General features: G+C 38.7%; 2 protein-coding genes across 5 annotated transcripts in view; one reads left to right on the plus strand and one right to left on the minus strand.

Moving 5' to 3' along the window:
- LOC116724776 (cingulin-like protein 1) overlaps positions 1-3,314 on the plus strand; it is a 33,013-nt gene extending 29,699 nt beyond the window's left edge. For all 3 annotated transcript variants that reach the window (XM_032570500.1, XM_032570501.1, XM_032570503.1), the window contains 6 exons: positions 457-546; positions 631-714; positions 957-1,075; positions 1,200-1,308; positions 1,477-1,640; positions 2,254-3,314. In XM_032570500.1, the coding sequence (XP_032426391.1) occupies positions 457-546; positions 631-714; positions 957-1,075; positions 1,200-1,308; positions 1,477-1,640; positions 2,254-2,377 (690 nt within the window). In that variant the 3' untranslated portion in view covers positions 2,378-3,314. The remainder of the gene's footprint in view (positions 1-456; positions 547-630; positions 715-956; positions 1,076-1,199; positions 1,309-1,476; positions 1,641-2,253) is intronic.
- Positions 3,315-4,123: 809 nt separating this feature from the next.
- The window catches only part of rab27b (RAB27B, member RAS oncogene family), a 29,245-nt gene continuing 9,090 nt past the window's right edge, over positions 4,124-24,278 (minus strand). Inside the window, exons 1-6 of one of the 2 annotated variants that reach the window (XM_032570506.1) lie at positions 19,689-19,838; positions 12,335-12,506; positions 11,798-11,886; positions 9,931-10,034; positions 9,102-9,225; positions 4,124-8,178 (exon numbers count right to left, since the gene is read on the minus strand). In XM_032570506.1, the coding sequence (XP_032426397.1) occupies positions 7,992-8,178; positions 9,102-9,225; positions 9,931-10,034; positions 11,798-11,886; positions 12,335-12,487 (657 nt within the window). In that variant the 5' untranslated portion in view covers positions 12,488-12,506; positions 19,689-19,838 and the 3' untranslated portion in view covers positions 4,124-7,991. Of the gene's footprint in view, positions 8,179-9,101; positions 9,226-9,930; positions 10,035-11,797; positions 11,887-12,334; positions 12,507-19,688; positions 19,839-24,278 lie in introns of those variants that run through there. The other variant, XM_032570505.1, reaches the window with a different exon arrangement.

Here is a 24,278-nt window from a genome sequence, read left to right on the forward strand (position 1 = left end):
TTACTTAACTCAATGTTTTTGTTTTTTTTGGAGAAAATTGGCTCAAAGAATTATGTATTAACGTAAGTAATAATAATAATAGTAATAATAATAATGAAAAGCATGGATTTGTTGATTTTGTGTGAATTTTTGCTACCTCAGAATTATAAAACTGTAGTGATTGTTTCTGCTGAAATGTTTGAGTCTTTATTGAACTCAGGTTAAGTAGGTCAGTTTCTACTCTGGGTTTATTTATAAGAAATGAGCAATAAGTTTCTTTTTAAGCACTAAAACAAATTTTTTTTAGTTTCTAAATGTTTTTCTGTGAAGCAGAGACGTCCACATGAATTAACCAGACATTCAACCATCAGTTTGGGGTTAATGAGGCATTAATTATGCTAATCCTGTTCAGCCGTAAACTCTCTAAAGCGAGCGGCCATGATGAAACGCCGAGCCGTTTGTTTTTCTGGTGAACAGGAGAAGCTGATCGACGTGGAAACGGAACTGGAGGAGCTGCTGGAGAGCGAGCAGCGCTGGGCCGCCAAGCACAAGAAGACCATTGAGCAGGTAGGGCGCCACCTGCAGGCGGAGCGCCGCCGCTGAACCGGATCTTCCACCGGACCGGCGCCGATACTTTCTGCTGTGTTTCAGACGGAGCAGCTGCAGCTGAAGCTGATCCAGGCAAAAGATCTGAACGACCAGCTGGAAATGGATAAGACCTTCATGGAGAGACAGGTGACCTTTAACCTTTAACCTCATGTCATTTTTAAATATTAAATGATTCATAATTTCAAAGGTTAATCAGTACTTCAGTAGACTTTTGACTCCTACTTTAGTTTGAATTTCTTGGACAGATACTTTTACTGAAGTACAAACTTTGGGTGTTTTACCTCGGCTGTTAACGATGGAGCTGCTAGCATCTTCACCGCTAGCCTTTTCCCTGCTAAAGATGGCGCTTGGTTTTTCTGTGTGTCCAGATCAGGGAGCTGCGTATGGAAGTGGAGGAGCTGCAGAGCTCCAGGGTTCAGGAGGACGTCGTGTCCCGGGCCGAGAGCCGGGCCAAGGAGCTGGAGAGCGCGCTGAGGGCCGAGGAGAGGTGAGCCGACGTCCATCGTCCAGATACTCCGTCCTTCACTGAGTGTTGATCTCAAGTTTGAATTTGTCTGCTCTGCTTCTTTTTGTTTGTTTGTTTATTTAACGGTTTTTTTGTGTTTCTGCAGAAACAAGGCGACTCTGACGAACTCCATCAGTAAACTGGAGAGGAAGATCAACGAGCTGAATGACCAGCTGGAGGAGGAAACCCGCATCGCTAACGAGCAGAAAGAACTGGTAATACACGCTGCAGCCTCCCGCCACCAGGGGGCAGCAAAGTGACATGGAAACATGAAAACTACAATCAGAAACTTTATCACACAGTATAATAATTTACGTTATTTAAATCTGACAGAGCATGTTAACGTTAGCAACATGCTAATTCCCTGCTGTGTCTGGTCTCAGATGACCCAGAGGATGCGCACGCTGAAGCGGCAGCTGAACGAGGCGGAGGAGGAGGCGACCAGGAAGGAGGCGCAGTACCGCCACCTGCAGAGGGAGCTGACGGAGGAGAGGGAGACGAGCAGCCGGCTGCAGCGGCAGCTGCTGGACCAACACCTGCAGACCAAGTACGAACCGCAGCCTGCAGGCTAAACTGTGACAATAAGTTAGCTTAAAGACGACGCGCTGTGCTAAGTTAGCATGTTTTGGTTCTTCCATTTGGGCAATAAGTTCAAGTTTTTTTGTTTCTGGAAAACGAACCGCTTCAAAATGAAACTTTTCCGTTTCTTGCTAGCTCTGCTAGCTTTATGAATTTGACTGGCAACCAATCAGAAAATAACTTCTATTTTATATATTTTAACATAAATCAAAGATTTTAATGAAAAATGTAAGATTTCAAAGTTTCCCTCGATCTGTGCTGCCATGATGTTTTCAATCAACCTTCCATGACCTTTAACACTTAGCATGCTAATGCTAACAGAGGATTGAGCGATTTCACATTTCCCCTTTGAGCTGAATCTTCTGGAGGAAAATGAACTTCAGATGGATTAGAAATGTCTTCATAACTCTTCCCAGATTGATGGGAAATAATAGTTCACAGCTTTCTAAGGTCCAATGCTAACATGTTAGCACCAAACCGCTGTACGTTGTTAAGCTTTTTCTTCTGAATCCAGTGAAGTTTTAAAATCGGTTTTCCAACAAAAATGAAGGATTAAACAAAGTTTTCTGTGTCTCTACCAGACGTAAAGACAACCTGACGATCCGTCAGACTCTGGACAACCTGAGGTTGGACCTCAGCGGAGACGAAGACGACGAAGAGGAGAAGCCGCTAAGTGAACAACCAACCAGCATGACTAAAGTTTAACCCTCCAGCGCCACCTTCCTGTGGGGAAATGGATTAATTTGACAGGAAACCAGCAGATCTGCAGCAGCAGAAACACAGAATGACTTTCAGCTGCTTGGAAATAATCTCATGTTGCCGGGAAAGTTCTTCACTTTTAACTAGCTGAGAAATTCATTGAGATGAAATCTGGTGCTAGGTTGTAGCAAACACTTTCTGTTTTCAGGTCGTTCCTGCCATGAAAACACAAAACAGCTTCAAATCAGGACTCTCTTTTCCTCTTTTCATGTTTTTAAGAAGTTAAATTCCTCGGCGCCCTCTGCTGGTGGACACCATGAACTACAACCGCTTCATTTTGCACTCAGCTGCTTTTCTTTCAAAATGTTTATAGGAGATGTGATCTGGAAGAAAACTTTGAGGAAAATGTTTGAGTTTCTTCTAATAGAAAATATAGAATAAGCTTTAAGAAGAAAACTGTCTGAGACGCCTCGGTTTTTATTTTCTGTACAGAAACTCGTTTATCTGCAGTATTTGTGTTTAAGATGCTTCAACGGGTCGTGAAAGTGTCTGTGGGATCTTTGATCGTGGCTTTTTTCATCTCAATCACAGCAAAGATTATTTATATGTCTTGAAGTCTTTCTGGGACATCTTAAAAGTTTAATTTTTTGCATATTTAAAGGGTTTGCTGCTGTTTTAATGTAACTCTGCCATTTATGTAAAGAAGTTGTTTGAACATTTAATGGGGCGAGGAAACCGTTCACCTTCTGTCTGCAACGAAAGGAAATCAGAAATATAACCTTTGACTCCATAAGCAGATTGATTTCTGCCGTGTTTACAATGTTTCTCATTTTAAACCAGCACAAACATTAGGTTTTAAATCTGAACGCCACATTTTGTTTTCTCTCATATTGGGTATTTATTTTTCGCCCTTCGGTACAAAATAAACTTTAACTTTGACTAATGGAGTTTCATCTGTTCTTTCATGAACTGTGAGAAAAACTAAAAATCTGTTTTTATGATCGATACAAATAATACAAAATCAATAGGTGGAATTGGGCCGATATTTTTTATTTTTTATCAAAGTTTACTTTATTATTACTATTTATTTAGAGGGAGTTTAGCAGGTCGGTCATCTGGTGTTTGTTCATGTGACAAAGATAAAAGATAATATTGATTTTCACTCTTATGGTGAAAAAACCAGAAATATGAATATCGGCTGAAATTCTCAAATTGGTGCATTACCGGAGTAAAAACAGATTTATTTTTAAAAAAAAAATTTAAGCAGAAATCATGTTTTTCTGATTATGATGAACTTTGTGTGTTTCAATCTAAAACTCCCATTAAATACCAAATTAAGAAAGAATTTTATTTGATTTAAAGACCAGGAATTGAACCTACAACAGTCTCTATGTTGAAGGTGAGCGATTTACTAACTGAACTAACCAGAGAATCAGGAAGTTCTCAGATTTTCACTTTTAACAAGAAAAAATAAAAGTTTTGTTCTAATTTTGCAGAAATGCCAACAGATCCAGACAAACTCTGTCCTGTTGGGTTTCCACAACCAAAAAAACAAAAATGTAATAAATAACTTTCTAAATTATCACAATTATTAAAACATATTTTTCTAAGTCATATATAAATGTTACAGTTAGAAACGTGCGGTCCAACAGTCCAACCTTTCCTCCATTTCTCCTTCATAAAAAAACAGTTTTTTTTACTTTAAAACGAATCTCTGTCAAAAACAAAATAAAAAACAAATCAAAACAGTTCTGAGGATAAAACCAACCGATTTATTTCAGCTCTGGCACCAGAAGCACAAAGCATCTGATGTTGTTCTCATCGTGTCAAACATGCGGCATCGATACGCTCAGCGCTAACGCAACAAACCAGCTAAACTGCAGGCATCAGAGAAACAAAACCGACTTCAGGACTTTCTGATCCGTTTAATTCAGACATTCAGCCGACAAAACCTCACAGACAGGAAGGTTCAACAGGCACAACATGAAGATCAACGCAAAATAATGTTCTGCTTTCAAGATGACAGATGTGTTGAGAAGAACCACAAACAAAGTCAAATATAAAGCATTAAGCTAACAGTAGCTTTAAAAAATATAAACACTGATGCAGACAACTAACCGTATCAAAAGATTGTCATGATTACAAGGCATTGGTTTCAGAACTGGTCATGCAAGGAAACAAATACATGTATGTAATTATTTATGGAGGTTTAAAATGATTTAATGACTTAATGAAATATTCCTCCTTTCTGAAACATTAAAAGATGCTAACAGAGTTAATCCAGATTGTTTAGTCTGGAGCTCATTTGGTGTTTTTCTGAATTACTGAAATAATTCTGTATTTTTATTATTAATATGCAGATTATTCTTCATTTCTCCAACACAGGTCATTCGAGCCATTCTTGGCATGTGAGGTATTCCATAAAATTAATGCTGCAGCAGCAAGTTTGTTTTTTTTTTTTTTTTGCAATCTTCCAGGCACAGCTAAATAAAACTAATTGTTCCCAAAAAACAATAAAACTAATAAGTTTTAGTAAGTGTAGTAAATAAGCCAACAATGAAGCACAGTGGTGGTAAAATAATGATATGAATAAATTTATAAGGACATGTCAGTAATTTAAAACAAGAAAAAAATATGTTTAATGTTTGGGTGAAAATCAACACAGAGCAACTTAATCCGTTTACAACACAAAAATGGCAGAAAGAGTGAAGTTATGAAAACCTTTCTGATGCAAATGAGGCATATTAGGCACCAAAACTCTAAAACTTTCCTAATATTCATTCATTAAAGTTTCTGCTTTGCGATGCTTAAAGAATTTATAATACAGGTTTTAAAAAGTGAGATTGAAGCTAAAAATCATCCAAAATGTGCTAATCCTACTCTCAGTTTGTCTCAATGAATTTAATGTTATTTTTATAATGTGCACAGTAATATTTTGTAATATTAAAGCACACAAAATATCAAACAATGCCGAGTATAATAAGTTTTCTTTGAGTTTCTGTTACAAAAAACTCAAAACACACGACAGGAAGCTAAACCATGCTAGCTTTCTGTCATGTTTTTGGATAAACTAACAAGCTAGCTAAGCTAATTGGATTCACTTTTAGTAAATTATTGTTTTCTGTGGGATACAGAAATTAGAAAGATATTAAACAAAAAAAAAAAACATAAAAATACCAAAACTGATTTCTTCCATTTAGACAGAAAAATGGGAAAACTTTGAATTACTCCTGTTAGCATCCTGCTAGCAGGTATGGAGGCTACTGGCTTAGCAACAACGCTACCTTAGTAAATAAATACTGTAGAAAGATTTTATTTGCTGTTCAAATAATATTTAGTGTTGTTAATTAAAGAAATCCAGTCAGTCGTCCCTCTGGAAATTCATTCAACCATTAGCTAAAAACGCATCACCATGTAGCTGTTAGCAAAGCCACTTAATTAAACAATTAACTTATTTTTTAAAGCATTTTTATGAATTAAGGAAACAACCTGTAATAAAAATCTGTCAGTACCGAACAACCCGGCGTCTACAGGACAGTTTGTACTTGAGAAAGTCGGATATGAAAAAAACAAAAATGCAAAATGGCAAAGAGACAAAAACGAACGGCAGCCTAACTGAGTATTTATTATTTTAACAGCCGTGATGGACATCCACAGTTAAAACATTCAAATGTTTACACCATATGAAGAATCAAACAATGTCGGTTTAATTAATTTCATCTATGCTCTGATGTTTGTGTAAAAAAAAGTTGGCTCTGCTAAGCTAGCATGACTATGAATAAAATAAGTTAGTGAGGCAGATAAAGACAATAAAATATACATAGAATTGCTTAAAAAATATGAAGTCACCCAACTGAGAAAAAGCTTGAGCTGATGTTACATTAAAATATCTTTGAAGCTAACTGTGTAGCACTGAAGCTACATTAGGTATAATTATGCTAACTGAGCTTCATTCGCTTTAAACGTCAGTTCCTTTGGGCTGGAAATGAACTGTAGCTTTAAAGTGTACAGATGACAAAACGATGCCAATGCTAATCAATTTTATGTTGTGCTAAAAAATGCTAGGTGGCTATGCTAAGTTAGACTATCTTTAGCATGCTAGTGCCTTCTGTGGAATGCAAAAGATGGAAAAGCTAATCAGAAGTAAACCAAATGAAAATAAACAAAACCTGAAAACTTTATTTTTCAGTTAAAATGAAAATGAGCTACTGTTGATACATTAGCATCTTGCTAGCAGTTATGAAAGCTAACTGGCTAGCATCATGCTACATTAGCCAATGAGTCTTTTGTATCTGCCTTTCAAAAAAGTAAATAAATGTTAACAGAGGTCGTTTAATTTTGGACAACCATTTGTGGTGGATGTCCACAATAATAACATATTTATTACAACATACCAAAACAAAAAGACGGTTTAGTTGCAGTGTATCTTAAAAGTGTGGACAGCCTGTGAAAATAAAAGAATTTGCTTTTGATGAACAGCTGACAAATATCACTACTAACTGTAGAAACTGTCTGATCTTTAACTGGTAAACACAGTTTTAAGAGCCACTGTAATTTCTTTACCATTGATGTACAAAACATTGTAGGCTAAGCTAGGTTAGCTTGATCTTCATCATGTTAGTGAAGTTAGTGAGAAATAAAAAATGTTCACAGAGCAAGAAGTAAAGCAAGAAATATGACTTAAATTATCTTAACAAAATCTTGAGCTGCAGGTTTTACATTAGCATCATGCTAGCAGCTACAGAAGCTAACTGCTAAGCTAATCTGTACCACTTTCTACTTGCAATTTAACAGTTAGTGATGGTTAGCTGACCTTGTATCATTTTTGACTACAATTTCAGGTCAAGTTATGTTTCTATTTTCATTTATTTTTAAACTAAACTGAATATTATGTTTTTCCTGGACACCTTGTTTTGGCTGAAGCTGAAATACTCCCATAAATTAGCTAAAAAACTTTGATTAATAAAAAAATAAAACAAACTGGTCACAAAAAGACATCACACACAGTTTTATGTTGAGAAACGCTGCTGGAGTCTCTCCATGTTTGTGTCAAAGACTCCCAGTAAAGCCCGTTAATACAAAACACATTTGGCACATGTTCAGTAAACGTCTAAAACAAAGCTTCTCTAATGTGTGGTTGGTACCGGTCCAGCACAGAGCGGAGAGAATCAAAGAATATAATTAAAACACATTGGTCCCACTAATCCTCATTGTGGTCCAGGATAAAATGCTTCATTCACACAGCCTGGCATTAAACTAGTTTTAGCCCAGATTTGACTCAAAGTTCGACCTTTTCCTGCTGTGAAGCCATGAACGGACGTTGGATAAACGGTGAAGCAGGGAGCGTGCAGAGTTTAATTCCCAGGCTGCAGGTTTTCAGCGAGGCACATTATGCGTCTGACAGCGATGACGGCGCCCCCTCCTGGTTCAATTTGCTTCTCAAGGCTGACAGGCGGAGGCTGCGATGCCTAGTGGTGTCCACTAGAGGGAGCTGCAGTGTGTTTATTGTCAGAGCTGCAAACAGGAATGATTGAAAGATGACAGTAACATGCTGAGGACAGACAGGGAGGGAAGTAAGAGACGGACGGGACGTGAGGAGGACGGAGGAGCGTCTCCGGGTCTAACATGCGCATCGTTTCGGGTCGGGCGCTCCTTCGCCCAGCTTGGCGGCGCCGTTCCCGTTGGCGGGGTCGGCCGGCGGTTTGTCCACGCACTGCTCCATCCTCTTCATCACCAGGTCCAGCAGCGTGATCACCGCCTTGTCCACCTCCGCACCGGTGGCTGCGCTCGTCTCAAAGTACGGGATCCTGAAAGGGCCAAAATACACCAGTAAGAGAAAATTCTTCATAATCAATCAATCAATCAATCAATCAATCAATCAATCAATCAATCAGTCAATCAATCAATCAATCAATCAAACAATCCAGGGGTTCACAAACTTATATTAGCTCCTCAAACAGCTAATATAAACTTTACTTTATTTAAAGTTATGTTTTACAGTAATAATTACAAAATATATTACTTTCATAAAAACAAACTAAAGTGCATGATTTTAACATTTATTGGGTTTCATTTAATTTATTTTTCCTTTTTTTTCTTGTTTTCCATCCAACATTCCCTCTGCTGCCCCTGGTGGCCAACACGTTGAAAAACACTGATTTAATCAATTAATCACACAATAAGATAAAATTGGATCAATAATTTCTATTCTGATGATTAATGAAAAACTCACCAGACTCAGACTCTCACCTGCAGTTATTGTTAAAGTTTAATCTGTTTTTTAATAAATTGATTTAGTAACAATTTATTTTGCCTGATTTTGTTATTTTTTATTACTTCTATGAATTATTGTCATTTTGGTCATTAAAATATCAACATTTCCACTTAGCTTTATATTTGGGTCCATTTGTTTATGTAATTTTAAAATATGAAATAATTGATAATCTGATCAGTTACTTTTTACTCGAGTAATTTGGGTATTTTTCTCACCTCTGGTTAAAAATCACATCAAAACGACAATATTATCATTTATTACAATAAATCCTGGAACAATTTATCATCCAGCAGAGTTTATAGTTATTATTGAATAACCTGAGAAAAACTGATAATAAAACTGATAATAACTTTAAGGAAATCTGGGATAATGTCTGTGAATGAGCAGCAGAAAAAGGTTTTTATTCCTGATAAAAACTCAGTGAAATGTTTTTATTTGTGATAAATCAGAACTTGCCCGTATTTGTCGGCCAGCTCCTTGGCCTGTTTCTCCTGGACTTCCCGCTGGTCGGCCAGGTCCGCCTTGTTCCCGACCAGAACGATGTCCGGGTTCTCGCAGTAGGCGTTGGCCTGCAGCTGGCCTGCGGTTCGGTTGCCACGGCGACCAGGCAGAGGACAGAGAAACGTAACATTTATCAGCAGCAAAGCGACGAGCGACTGGCGATGAATCAGGTTTAACAATCGAGTTTTTTGAAGATTTGAAAGAATCTGGATTTTTTCCACCAATTTGCTCGATTCTTCAGAGCCGAGGGCGGCCATCTTGGTTTACAATCGTTTTTTTACAGATTCTGTTTGTTTGGATTTTGAATTATTCAGCTCAACTCTACGACAAAATATACGAGCCAGGCTAAGTTTCTATTTTTATTCACAGAAATAAGTCGAAATAAAACCAGAACAATCTCAGTAGAATAATTTAGAAAATGTAGAAAATGTTCATGTGTATTTATGTTATGTACAACAAGTGAAAGTAAAACTAAATACCAGTCGGGATGTGAAGATTTATTGAGTTTATGTGAGCAGTGATGGTTCTGGAGGAAGGATCTGTGTTTACGCTGCTTTGTGCACCGAGGATGCAGCAGATTTTACTTTAGTCCTTCTGTCTCCTTCCACCTGAATAAATATGTAAACTAGAACACAAACTGAGTAAAAATGTCCTAAACTAAATCTATAAAAGTAAAAATATTTTCAGGATATTCCTGAATTATAAGCTGAACTTAAACCTTAAGCTCTGCTGGATTAGATGGATTAAACAGCTGAGTTTGATCTTTAAAGCTCTGCCTACGTACTCATCCAGTTGCGGACGTTGAGGAAGCTCTGCTGGCTGGTGAGGTCGAACATCAGCAGGAAGCCCATGGCGTCCCTGAAGAACGCCGTGGTCAGGCTGCGGAACCTGCAGCACAAAATCACAGACGTGACAGACGGACATGATGACTTCTTAAAGCTGCAGTACGTAACTTTTATAAGAATATATATTTTAGATATTAGTTAAAACCGTCACCATGTTGTCACAGTTTGTTATGAGGCAGATAAAAGATCGATCTCCCTGAGCTGCTGCTGCTGTCTGAAAAAATGCACCAAAAACAGCCAATCAGAACCAAGAGGCGGGGCTTAGCGCTGTCAATCATCCTATTGTACTCCCTGCTAAATGTGCTACTGGCAGAGAAACAACTTGCAGTGACAGAAAAACCGTTTGTCCGCTGTCATTGGTGGCTACGCTAACTAGCATTCACAGCATGCTATGCTAGCTGCACGTAGCAGAGAGAAAGGTGGGTTTGTGATTGACAGCGCTAAGACCCGCCTCCTGGCTCTGATTGGTTGTTTCTAGAACTGGGTGACGACAGAGGAGATCAATATTTTATCTGTGTTTTTATAAACTGTCAGTAAATATATAAAATATGTAAAATATGTAAAATATGTATGTTAAAAGTTTCTGCAGCTTTAAAGATGGAATAAATTTATTTTATTGATTCAGAGGAAATGTTCCGGTTTTTCAGACGTTGTTCTTTATTAAACCTTTTTTCTGGTTAAACTGTGACGTTTGAGTTCAGTTTGCTGAATCTTTATTTTTTATTTTGTGTGTTAAACATGTAGAATCTTCCAGGCTGTCGTTTGTCTGCGTTTGGACCAGAACCGGCTGGTCCTGGTGATGACTCACTGCTGCATTAGTCACCGCTCGTTACGTCATTTATCCGCATTAACTCGCCTCGGTCCCACAGAACCGACCAGCAGAACCGCAGCTGTGGGAGGAGAGCAGGGAGCAGCGCTAGCTACAGCAACCTGGGAGGGTCAAAGGTCATTTCTAAACCAACAAAACAGCTGAAGAAAAGAAAAATCATAGAAATAATTTGGTGGGACGATTAATTGTGATTAATCACAATTATTTGAATCATCAACTAATTTAGTGATTGATTAATCACTAACTGAGTATACAGACTATAAAAAATGTAAAAACATATTCAGAGGATTAATGAAGCCAAAAATAGAGAAAAATATAAATATTTTACAGTTTAGATAAAAACATCTTATTCTGTAAATCTGTTTTACCCACAACTACAAACTATAAACTCTGGTTTCAGGTTTAGCTTCACCTGGTTCTAATGATGGAAATAAATCTCATATTAAGCATCTTTTTCTATCCAATCAATAATCTATAAACTAATTTATTGATGTCAAGTTGAACAAAAAGGAGCTGAGAAAGTTTTTAATGCAAACGATTAATCGATCATTAAAGGAACGCTGTCATTTTATTTAAAAATAGACTTTTTATTTGCATCTTTAGCACATTTATAATGATGTATAAAAGGCTGATTCTCTTCAGATCTTCAGAAAGTTTTAAAAAAAAAAAATCCAATTAGTATATTAATCGTCAGACAAATTGATTAACTGTCAGGATAATCGATTAATTATCACATCAACCAGACTGGATCCTCCACAGGAAACTTTCAGAGTTTATGTAGGTCAAAATGTTGCAGATCAACATGAAGCTGAAGAAAGAAATAAAATCTGATTCTGATCTGATTTCATTCAGTTCAGTTTCTAAACCTCAGAAACCTGAGAAACCTGCCCCCTACTGGTGGAAAACCAGATTTATTTACAGCTCTAGGTAACTGTTCATCCCTCATCCTTCATCCCTCCCTCATCCCTCCATCCCACCTCTCCTGTCCCGCCGTGTCCCAGAGCTGCAGGTGAACCTTGAAGGTTTTTCCCGCCGTCGTTCCATTCGGGTTTGAAGCCGTGTAAACCTGAAGAGGAAAAACATTTAGAGTCGGGATTAAATCAAATAATCTGAGAAGAAAGACAGAAAGAAAGAGAAATAAGAAAGGAAAAAAGAAAGAAAGAAAAATAGAATAAAAAAGAAACATAAGACCAGTTTACTTTCTGTAAAGTTTCTTCTTATTTCCTTAAAATAAACATTAAAATCTTAATTTTGTTCTAATCTATCCGTCGTTAGGATTAACATTTAACTGCAAATTATTGATGAGAATCAGACCAAATCGATCGATTGATCGATTGTAAATACTTAGTGAACTTTTGCTTCTGCAGGTCATTTATCTGGATTGATTTCCATGTGGGAACGGAAACATGGCGGCTGCGACTCAGCTGACCTCAGCTGGCCCCGCCACGAGTCGCCATGGCAACCCGGCCTGGGCGCGCGTTACAAGCAAAGCGGAGGAAGAGCTGGAGCCTCACCACTCTCTTTTCCCTGAAGTCGATGCCCACCGTGGTGATGAACTTGGGGTTGAACTTGTTGTCGGTGTAGCGGTAGAGGAAGGTGGTCTTCCCCACGCCGGAGTCGCCCAGCGCCAGCAGCTTGATCAGGTAGTCGTAATCCCCATCAGTCATAGTGGAGACCGGAAAAAACCTGAGCGGGAGAGAGAGAGAGAGAGAGAGAGAGAGCGAGAGAGAGAGAGAGCAGCAGGCTGTCAGCAAAACCCCGAGAACCGCCAGAGGGAGAAATCACAGGAGGGAGCAAAGAGGAAAACTGAACCCTGAAGACGGAGAAACTGGATCGACTGAATGAAAAATCACAGAAGAGTGAAAACAAAAAGGAAAATTTAAATCTACAGGAGAAGAAATTATACATAAGTTTCTGCAAAATGCAACATTTTCTCTGCAGAATAGAAGAAATCACACAGTGAACACAAAATGCTAAATATTCACTTTGAAGGAGAAATCAAACATCAAATACACACAAAATGAAGAAATTCTGTCTGTAGGAGGAATTAGACACCAGAGTGAATAGAAAACGCTCAACGTCTCATTTATTCGCTGGAGTGAATCATTTATCCTCCGTTTCTGGTTCTAGCAGAAAATCACAACCTGGGAATTCAACACATCGTCACATGAGAGTCACGTCAGAATCAAACGACGGGCGGCTGCAGCGCTGCGGGACGAACTGAATGAAACGAAACCGCTCTCCCATCGGGAGCCGCGGGTCGCTGGGCCGTCCGGACCAGAACTGGTGCTGGTGGGGAACCACCGACCGAGTCCAGAAGGAAAGGAGAACCTGCTGGTTCAGGACAGCAGCTGGAACTCTTACAATAAAAAAGGTTTTTATACCAGAAATGATCCTGATAAATGTTTTTACAGCTTTAAAATAACCAAAGTCCACATGAAGGTGTTCCACCTGGACGTGTACTCGGCCCACTTTCTAAAAAACAACACTGGTTGTAAAAAGTGTTTTAATCGACCCCAGTGTGACGCTGGCTGCTGCCTCAGAGGCAAAAACAAACGTTTCTGGACGATAAATTGTTATCGCGATAAACGATAGTATTGTTGTTCTGAGACCAATTTACAGTTATATAAAGATACATTCTGAAATATCAATAAACTTTAAAATCTAACAAATATTTAACTCTAGAAGTGGAAGACATTTTAAATATAAAACATAAATAAACAAAAATACAAATAAATTTAATTATAAAGTCTTTGTAAACAAAATGATCCTTCAGTTGAGATCAGATCACCAGGCTGAAAACTGAAAACTTCCAGTTTTTGGTAGAAAGAGAAAAAAATGAATCATGCAAATGGAAATTATTGAGCCTGTTTTAATTTATCATGTGATTAATTAATATATTGATTACTGCAGCAGGTTTATTATCACTATAACTGTTTAAATTTGATCCTTCACAACAAAAAGACGATCTGTACATTTTTTAGTAACTTTTGCTTCTTTGAGAAATGAAAAGCGTATTTTTCCATCAGTGTTGTAAAACAAAGCAGGTTTTATTTGTAGAAATGAAGTAATCCTGTATGAGGTGAGGTCGTATTTCTCTGGTTGTGTATTTAGAAAACGGATCATGGGATTCTGGTTCATCAGCTGACTGCAGCGTGTTAAATATGGGGCTTTATTACGGGGGAGCGACGTTCTGCCTGCAGTTCAGACCATGAGGCCTTCAAGTCGTCACTCTGGGACAAATTTAGCCTCCTGACCTTTAACCTGGAACGTTTCAATCAGGAACCTGCAGAAAACTCTGCAACTAAAAATAAAAAACTGAAATTATTCTTTTAAATTAATGCATCTTAAACACCAGGACCTTTACCAGCTTTAAAATTATTCTAATCTTCACTCAAATGTAAATAATATGCCACAGATTTCATAATGACATTATTTCCTAAACAAAAACAGAGCAGGAATAGTAAGTACACCCCCAGTGGCTTTAAGATGTTAGTGTTGAACGTTTTGCTCTATTCCTCATTTGTTTGCCTGTTGCTACTCAATAAAACTTATTTAAAAAAATAAAAGAACATTGAGAGGAAACAGAACTCCTGTGTACAAAGACTTCAAAATAAGAGCATGAATATAAACAAATGACTACTTAAAAAAAACTTAGCAGTCAAAAACCAAAACTTCAAAAGAATTAACTGATGCTTATGATTAGCGACTTAGCATTAGCATCTGCTAAATACTATAGTACATTAGTGTTAGCAGAACTGATGCTTATGATTAGCGACTTAGCATTAGCATCTGCTACATAAACTGTGCTGTTATAGCACTTTAGCTTTAGTGGAACTAATGTTTGTGATTAGCGTTTAGCATTAGCTTCCACTAAATACTGTGCTGGTGTAGATCCTTAGCAATAGCCAAAACAATGTTTATGATTAGCGCTTCAGACATTAGAGCAGCTCAGTTTCCAGTAAGCGATGCCGACCTCTGGTTTTCACTGGTTTCCACTGGTTTCCACTGGTTTTCACTGGTTTCCACTGGTTTCCACTGGTTTCCACTGGTTTCCACTGGTTTCCACAGGTTTCCACTGGGGATCAGTGAGGATCTTTATGCCACAGAGATGTAAACCTTTAGGAGCATTTAGGATAAAAGATCCCAGCTTCCTACCTGGAGTCACGAGTTTCCTCTCGGTCTGCAGGTTAAGAACATCCGTTCCCCAACAGTGAATATTTTCTGAAAGGTCAGCTGGACCTTTAGGTCTGACGGATGTGTCCTCCGGTTCAACCTAACCTGATCACAGAACTAATTTGTTTTCCATCTGCTGCTGTCGCTAACAATCTGTCCTCCGAAGCCGCAGATCAATAACTGCTAACGCTGATGAGGGCTGGCCTTTAACTATTCAGTTACTCAGGACGCCCAGACGGTTTGCAGCAGATTGTCCTGAAGCGTTCAGCGTCTCCACAGAGGAAACGGCAGAAACACCTCAGAGTCTGGAAGATTCACGGTGAATAATTCACTGCTGCCAACATCCTCACCAATCAACCTTCACAAAACACAAACACAGAAAACCTGCTTCAGTCCAACAGGCTTCAGGATGAAGATAATCTGAGATATTCCAGAGATTAGTTCAGTCCAACACAACAGAGTCTTTATTTACCAACCAAACAGGAAGTCAACCTGGCAGACGGGACGGAAAACAAACCAGAAGTTTTATTTAGAGCTCGTTTCACAGCCAGGCGGTTCAAAACAGAAAATTACAAAGTTACAAAGAAAGTAACTGTAAACATTACAGTTTGATGAGCGAATTCACCAAAACCAGACACAACCAATACGTTTGTCAATGTTTCATTTATTATGGTTCCAAAGCAGCGTCAGGATTTAAAGGTTTCTCTGAACCCAACAGGCCGACATTCAGCCAAACACGAAAACCAAACCGGTCCGACACGGTTCAGAACCAGAACCGTAACGTCATCACATCCAGACACATGAAACCCGATCAAACACAGAACAGATTCATCCTGCAGTGGAAACACGGCTGAGCGTTGAGCTGCGTCCCTTTAACCTGGTTACAGGTGGAAAACGAGTCGCTGCTGGAAAATGTTGCTTTGAGGGAAAAACAGCTGAGCAGGTTCAGAAAACAACATTTCCTGCTTTTCTTTACTGAACTTTAGAGGCAACAAAAAATACTTCACAAGATTACAAACCATAAAAATATCCACAAATATACAGAGAAAACGGTAAAATATCAAAACAATAAAACCTGGAAGCAAAGAAGTAAAGTTCTGCATCAAAACAGAGGAAAACAAAAAGAAAATAGAAAAATAAAATGTAAAATTAATAACATGAAGAACAAATATGAATTGTAAATTTCCTAAAAAAACTGGAATAATTTGAAAAATACAATAAATATTTCTAAAACTAAAATTGGAATTTATCTGGGACTTTTAGGGGAAGCTAAGTGCGCTAAACGTTTTCAAAGCTAGCAAAAGAACTAAATGAAAAGTTAGCTTCGCTATTAGCGCATTAGCAGAAGTGCGCCAACCAGTGGAAACATGCTAGCATTTCCCTCCTGGACCAACAGATCTGGACAGACGGATGGCGGATCTGTGGCTCGATTTTCTATAAAACTGGTTCAAATCTGGACTTTTTACCACAACAGGAGAATTTACTCTGCTGTTAAAATCCCAACAACGGTGAGAAACACTCTCTCTGCTTCGTTCCCTCCTCCTGGTTCATTGCTTATCGAGTTAGAGGTCATGTGACCGGTCAGCTGACTGGATGTGCGGCGGCCATTTTGCCTCGGGTCAACAGAAACAGAACATCCTGTTCTGCGTTTTTCTGCCTCCAGGATCCTTAAAGTGGTTTGACCTGAATATTTCACTTTCTCACTCACAACCAGAGGGAAAACTTTCATTAAATCACATTTTAAACCCGTTTAGGTCAATTAGATCTGATTCCATAACAGATTTAATTCAGGCAATAACGAGCTGTAATAGGTTTAATATTATTAGAAGCTGCAAGTGAGAATCGTTTCTCCATCTGTTGGTTTTTATTGAGCAAAGATGAAAACCGCAACAGAAAAGCAGCAGTTACATTAATTTATGCATTTCATGTTGAAATTAATTCATTCAGGAGCAGCATTTTGTTGCAACAGGAAACTTTCACATTACAACAAGATTTAAAAATGGTTAAAAAAAGACACAAAATGAGAAATGTTTTCATTATAAAGAGAAAGTTTTATATTATTAAAAAGAGAAAGTTACAATAATACTGTATAAAAAACTTCAAAAAGTCATGAGTCCAAAATGAGAACTTTTACTGAGGAAAGAAAATTTAAGACCTGTGATTAGCATATTTAAAGCTAACTCGCATTTTAAAATGAATTTAAGACATTTTAAGACCTTAATGTGACATGAAGCTTTTTCACTTATTAATCTTTTCCCAATAAGATAAAAATAGCTCTAAAGTCAGAATAATTTTTATCATGTTGGAAGGGTGTACTTAGTTTTTCCCATGACTAAACAACCGTTAGGACTTCCTGTGGCTGAAGAACAAACCCAGATGTTTGGACCTCATCTAAACTCTGGTAGGAATATCAACTGAAAAGATAAATGAGCCTAAACTGAAGCAGAGAAACCTGTGAATCCTGAGAGTAAAGGAAACAAACAGATTCATTCTGTCCATTTAGGTAAGCAGACATGTAGAGCTCAGAGGCCAGGATTTGAGTAGGACAGAACCAGAACTCCACCAAACGACCGAGGAAAGTCCTAACGATCGACTGGAACCATGTTTCAGGTTTAAAGGTTTATAAAACGTCGTTGGGCTGAACCAGAGAGACTTTCTGCTTCACACTGGAGTTAAAATCAAACTGAGAAACCAGGAAAAGACGCTGACTGCTCAGAAACTCTCAACAGAACCCCTCCTGAAAAATCACAACTGCAACTTTAAGGGAGATTCTCACTTCCTCAAAATAACAGTTCAGTTCAAAATGACAAAAACTTCTAAATCAATCAACCAAACCAATCAATCAATACAAATTGATTTTTTACACCAGCTCAGATTTAACCGTTTAAAGAAATAAAATCAAACTAAATAAAGTTAAATTAAAACCTAATTAAACCTCCAGATCCTCCAGCAGGTGATGAACATCATCAGGTTCATCATCACCTGAGTCCAGAAGGTTCTACAGACAAAACCGGTTCTGTTAAACAAAATGAACTGGAATCGGACCCGGCGGGTCAGAGGAAGAAACGCTGATGGATTCATTCATTCACAACTAAACTTTTAAGATTCACGTCAAACTTCCCGACTCGTTTTCCAGAAAGAACGAGAAATAAAAACTCAATTCATATGAAGAAATTATTGTTTGAATATATTCAAAGTTTAAGAAATGATCTCAGCTGTTTTCATCATCGCAATAATTTCAGAATATCAGGCGAAGTGGTGGAGGTGTGATGATGTAACGGTAATTTTATTTATATGGCACATTTTCAGCCACAAGGCAGTTCAGACGGTTTTACATGAATTAAAGGGAAATACAAACAAAATAACAAACCAAAGGGAATAAAAATAATCTGACGTTGATCTAAAGTATGTAAACTCGGCTCCTGTTCAGGTTGGTAGAAAAGAGCCACAGCTGTTCTGATTGGCCCTGAACCGGTTCTTCACAGAATGACCAAAACCAAAGCAGCAGCTGTGATGGCCTAGTCAAAGTCCAGACATTAATCTTATTGAAATGATGTAGTGTGGAAAAAAAGAGTGGGCCAAAGCTCCTCCATAACGATGTGAGGAGAAAACGGTAAAGTTGGGCAGAAAATTCTCAGGTTTTTAAAATTATTTTTAACATTTCTGAGTTTTTTCCTGCAAATTTTCAACTTTTGGAGATCAGAAATTTCCAAGTTTTTTTCTAGAAAACATCTGATTTTTCGCAGAAATTTATTCCTTTTTTTTATAATCATCACAAAAATGACTAATATCATGAAGCCCTAACAGAGAGAACCAAAACATCCAAACAAAAGCAGAAGATCAACAAATTCAAAGTTTTTCCTAGAAAATTTCTCAGAATAATCTCAAAATTTCTGTGTTTTTGCGGAAATTCACTTCATTTTTCTATCTAAACAAAACATTGTAACAAACAGATTTTATAATACAGACCCACACAAAAAAATGCACCTGCATTTTGGCGCCCCCTCCAGGGTGGCGCCCCTGTGCCTACAATGCGCTGCGGTGGGACGTTCACTGTCTTCTGTGCATTCGGATACTAAATCGTTCATACAGCCGTAATATTGCTGACATTTAATTAGCAGCAGGAAAGAAGAATTTGAGCTTATGAAAAATAAAAATAAATAAATAATCGGAATTGAGCATTTTCACCTTCCTGTGTTTCTTCTTCTTCTTTATAGACAAAAGCTTTGTTGGCCATTTCTAAACTTATGACTTGTCAGATTTTTACTGCAGCCATAAACTAAACTTTGCTCCTGGCCAAAGGAAAGAGTAACGGTGGGACTGTAAACAACTTTCTACTTTCAGGTGGAATTTCACTGTCTTGATTCAGAACCATATTAACTTAAATCTGCTTTTATTTCCTTACAGCTGGAAATATAAATATACATACAAGAAGAAACAAAGAAAATTCAGCTTGAGGTTTTCATATCCCACAAAATAAAATTAAAACAGTTTTTTTTCTAGAATAAAATCAGAATTAATCGAAAGTTTCAGACTGTTGAAAATAAAAAACGTTTAAAATCAGGCTGATAGTGAAGAGAGAAACTCATCGGAGGAGTTTTTCCTCTAACCAGATCAACTCAAAGCTTTTTTATTCCTAATGAGTCACATAATCAGAAAACTCCCAGAAGTCCCGCTGACCGGAGCTCCTACCTGTCCGCGGTTCCTCGGCCGGTTTCACCGTCAGATCCGGAGGGAGACGACCGGGCGGTCAGCCAGCGTTTACCCACAGACCGGACGCTCTGCTGGGACGCGGAGCGGCGGAGCGGGCGGGGAGCTGGAGGAGGCAGCCGGGCGGGGAGCCACGCCTTCCGCCCAGCAGCTGACTGCGGGGCGCCGCGCGTCACGGATGGGTTAACTTCCGGTCCGCCTCTCGGACCGCCGGGGATCCACGAAAAACTATTCACACCCGGAACTATTCACACCCCGGAACTATTTTCAGCCTTCAGTCACGTTTCAGCTGGAAGCCACAGAGAAAGTTAAAGGGAAGGAAAAAAGTCATCCATTGATCCATTCAAGTGGATTTACGGTTGGACTTTGACTAGGCCATTCCCACCCATGAATCAGCTTTGATCTAAACCATTGTTCCCTTTCCTTATCCTCCCCACACAGCATGATGCTGCCACCGCCGTGCATCACCGTCACGACTTTGCGTGTGAATCTAGAAGCTCGGCGTTCGTCTCTGAGCAGAAACGCTTCCTGCGTTGCGTCTCCAAGGAGCCAAACTTTGAGAACTGAGTTTCCTCTGTTTCTGAGAGTAATGAGAGGGTGAGGCTGCGATGGAGAAAGATACGGCTGCACACACACACACACACACACACACACGCTCTGTTATCGGCGCCGGGGGGCCTGGGGTCATGCTGGTCCAGGAAACCAGAGCAGTAGAACAGGAAGTGAGTCAAAGTTGAACTGAACGTATCTGATGAGCAGCGAGTTCATTTTATCTGCAGAAGGTTTTAAACCGAGGACTGAGAGACAAGAAAAAAAGAAAAACTGAGAAGAAAAAAGAAAAAAGATGTGTCTGATTTTATTTCATTTTTATAATAATAGTCAAACATAACCCAGTAAATATCCTGAAACATTTTATCTACCAGGTTTTAGTTCATTTCCAGCAATAAAATTTTTATTTTAAAACCTTTGATGTGTTGATATATATTTGATGTTTGTGGGATGACTTTCATAAAATAAAATAAAAATAAAATAAAATAAAATAATTCTGAAAAAAATTTGGGCCACTGAAAAAAAATCTGATGTTTTTCACAGAATTTGTATTTTTTTGGAAATGTGGCGTCTTTCTCAAAATTCTTACTTAAAATTCAGAATTCTGTCTTTTCTCACAATTCTGACATTTTTCACAGAATTTTACTTTAAACTCAGAATTTTTACTTTTGATATTATAGATCAAGAGTTATTTATTTTTTGGTGGCTCTTGTCACCTTTATCAAATTAAAGAAATATTATTTGTGTTGTTCTTAAAGTTTTCCACAAACGGTAGAAATCTCATTTCCAGGTGCCACTAATGGCCCCTGAACCACACTTTGGACACCCTACAATAGAAAGTGCTGATATTTTGTTACATTTTTATCAAGTTTTACACATTTCATTCTGACTCGAGTGTCTGAACAGGATGATTGTCTCTTACAGGATCACACCAGATCGATCAGATGGATATCGATCACCAGCTGATGAAGACGACTTCCTTCAGATCAATAAACTCTTTTTATTTATTTCTTTTCACCCTGAGACATTTCCAATCCCCGCTCTCTGATTGGATGACCGTGAAAAGGCCAGCCGGGTCAAACCAATCACCAGCGACCGAGACATGAAACATGACAGCGCTGCGAGAAAATGACAGCAATTCCCACAATTCCCAGTGAACCAGAGAGAAGCTCAGAGAATGAACTGGTTTCATATTGGAAGTGTCTCTGCGGCTCACAGCCGTTATCAGGGTTCACTGGGCCGCAGTCACTGCTGGGAGTGTTGACATCATCATCATCATCATCATCATCATCATCATCATCATCATCAGCCGACGGGTGGAAATCGAAGGCCGACTTCCCAAAATACGACAACCTGAGGCCGGAGCAAATCCAGCTGCCGGATCGGATTCAAATCAAACTTTCCCATCAGACGTTCAGCAAACCAGACGTATTAAACGCAAAAGGAACAAAAGGTTCTGGTTCTGGTGATCAAAAGCTTTCAATAGTTAATAAGAAACAGAGTGAGAACCTCAGTAAAAGCAGATTTGCTGCTTTAGTTCATTCCCATCAGTTCATTTTAGGCCGATTTAAACCAACTCCAGTCCGTTTGTCTAGAAAATCCGGTTCGAACCGAAACATCGAACCGAATCCGCCTACAAACCTCTGGTTTGGTCCAAGTGAACTCTGGTGCAGTTTGAATGCAAATGTGATGAAACAGAACAGAGACCGCTCCAACAGCAGGAAGTGGACTACAGCGCAGGGCATTCTGGGTAAATACAACCAAAACAAACATGCTAGCGTTGCTAGCCTCCAAATGCTAAAATCTGATGCCTCCATCTTGTTTCCATCTGGTGAAGAAGGAAGTTGCTCTCAGTGTCTTCAGAGGTTTTGTGTCGTTTCCTTCAGTGGTTCTTGGTGCAGCGCCCCCACAGGCCAGGAAGGGAACAGGTTGGTGCAGCGCCCCCACAGGCCAGGAGGGGAACAGGTTGGTGCAGCGCCCCCACAGGCCAGGAGGGGAACAGGTTGGTTTGACTCAGAACCATAGCAGCTGGAGGTGGAGCAGATGGTGAAGTTCTGGTCCAAATCAAACCAAATCCACCAAACTATCAGGTGGGAAACAGCAGCACTGATCTGATGCTGCTCATCAACCTCTGAAGGGTTAAAGGTCATCTCCAAACCAACTGAAGTCCATCATTCTCCAAAGAGGAAAACATCTCAGATAGCTGCCGAGCTTCCCAGAATTAAACAAATTTACCACCAACTAATTAAACAGTTTATCAGCAAAGACAGTTAATTTAATGATGAGAAATAATCAGGCCATAAATCAGAATTAAAGAACAAAGTTTCTCAGAAATCTTTGTTTTTTTATTAACAGATGAAAACTCAGATTTCAGATGAGACCTGAAATCCAGTTGTCACAATCCCAGGACCTCGTTTCAGACGCTGCAGCTGAAGTGAATCTAATTGTTTTTTACACTAAAGCATTTTGCAAACTAAGACTTGAACTAAATTCGGTTTATCTCTGTTTCCATTGGAAGCGCTTTGCATCGGCTGGAGGATTAAGATCAGATCGCTGTGGATCATGCAAAGCAGAAAGAAAACAGACTGCGAACAAAAAGGAAAGTTTCTGCTGTTACATCACTCTGCAGCTCAGAGAAAAGTTTATGAATAAATCTGGAGCTGGGAGGATTTTTACTTTTAACAAAAACAATTAAATCTGTAGCTCAACACAGAATAGCCAAACAGATGGGATAGTTTGTGAGGATTTAAATCTTCCTTGTCTGAAAACGACCAAGACGAGGATGTGTGGAAGTGAAGGTCAGTTTTTATGAGCTCAACAATCAGTCGGTCATGCAGCTTCAATTACGGCAGGAATGTTGCCTCCTATTTACAGCTGCTACACATTCAAACCAGTTAGAATAATCAAAGTTCAGTTTTATTCCACTGCGGCTCTTTGATCGTCTAATTCAGTTAGTTTTAATAAAAGGTAAAAATATTCTACTGTGGTTAAGTTTGCATCGGTTGGGTATTGAAGACACCATTTTCAAAAAATCTATTAAATTGTCGAACAACCAACCGACTCTGGCGTTTTTTTTGCTGTCGCCATTTAAACATCCACATTTATAAGAGAAAGTCTGAGACTCACAGCCTCTCGCTTAGAGACACGAGACGTTCAGGAATGCACCAGTCAGTGTTCACATTGTTGGCAGCGTCAACAACCCGTTCCTTGTTAGCCAAGGCGAAGCCACGAGTTAGCAGGATGGCAAACAAAGACGTAAACAGGAAGGAATTTCATTATTTTAGCCTGAAAATTAAACTAACTCAATTTTGTTGTTATTTTGAACTGTAGAGGACAGTTACTACCACAAGGGGGAAGCAACGCACAAACTGAAGAAACAGAAGAAGCCACACCATAAAAAACATCAGAAGATGAAATTTTTGTGTTCTTGAGTATTTGAATAGCTAGCATTATGCTAACACCTCCGACACACTGTTGCATATCCGCCTCTTGAAATTTAAAATGTTTTTAAAACATTTAAAATTTCACAACTGCTGCTCAATAATTCACTGGTGACACATTAATTATGTTAACCTCATGTGACACTACGCCAACTCTTCGTCTACGCTGTGAAGAGCCAGCAGCCTTGGCATGCCGCCTGTATGAAACAAAAAGTAAAACTGATGCCATGACCTTCTTTCTGATTTATTCACTTTCATCCCAAGAAGGTAAGTTAATAATTAACTATGTGAATAAAAATAAAAGCCTCTGATGTCACAGGAAATATGAACTGATTCACTTTTCAGAAGTGGAACATTAATTCTTCCAAGACCTGAAAGGACTTGATGTTCCACCAAGTCTGCTTAGTTTTGCCATGTTTAGTCCCCCGTACAAACACGCCAACAGACACGCCAAGATGGGAAAGCAGAGAAACAGTTTCCAGTAAGTAAAAGCTTCTTCTGTCACATAATGAAGGTCTGGTTCAATTTTACTCTTTTACTGCTTTGGAGCTGAAATATTTAGAGCCAACAAAAATAAATTGAA

This window comes from Xiphophorus hellerii, chromosome 8 (genome assembly GCF_003331165.1).
Source record: "Xiphophorus hellerii strain 12219 chromosome 8, Xiphophorus_hellerii-4.1, whole genome shotgun sequence".
NCBI classification, from domain to species: domain Eukaryota; kingdom Metazoa; phylum Chordata; class Actinopteri; order Cyprinodontiformes; family Poeciliidae; genus Xiphophorus; species Xiphophorus hellerii.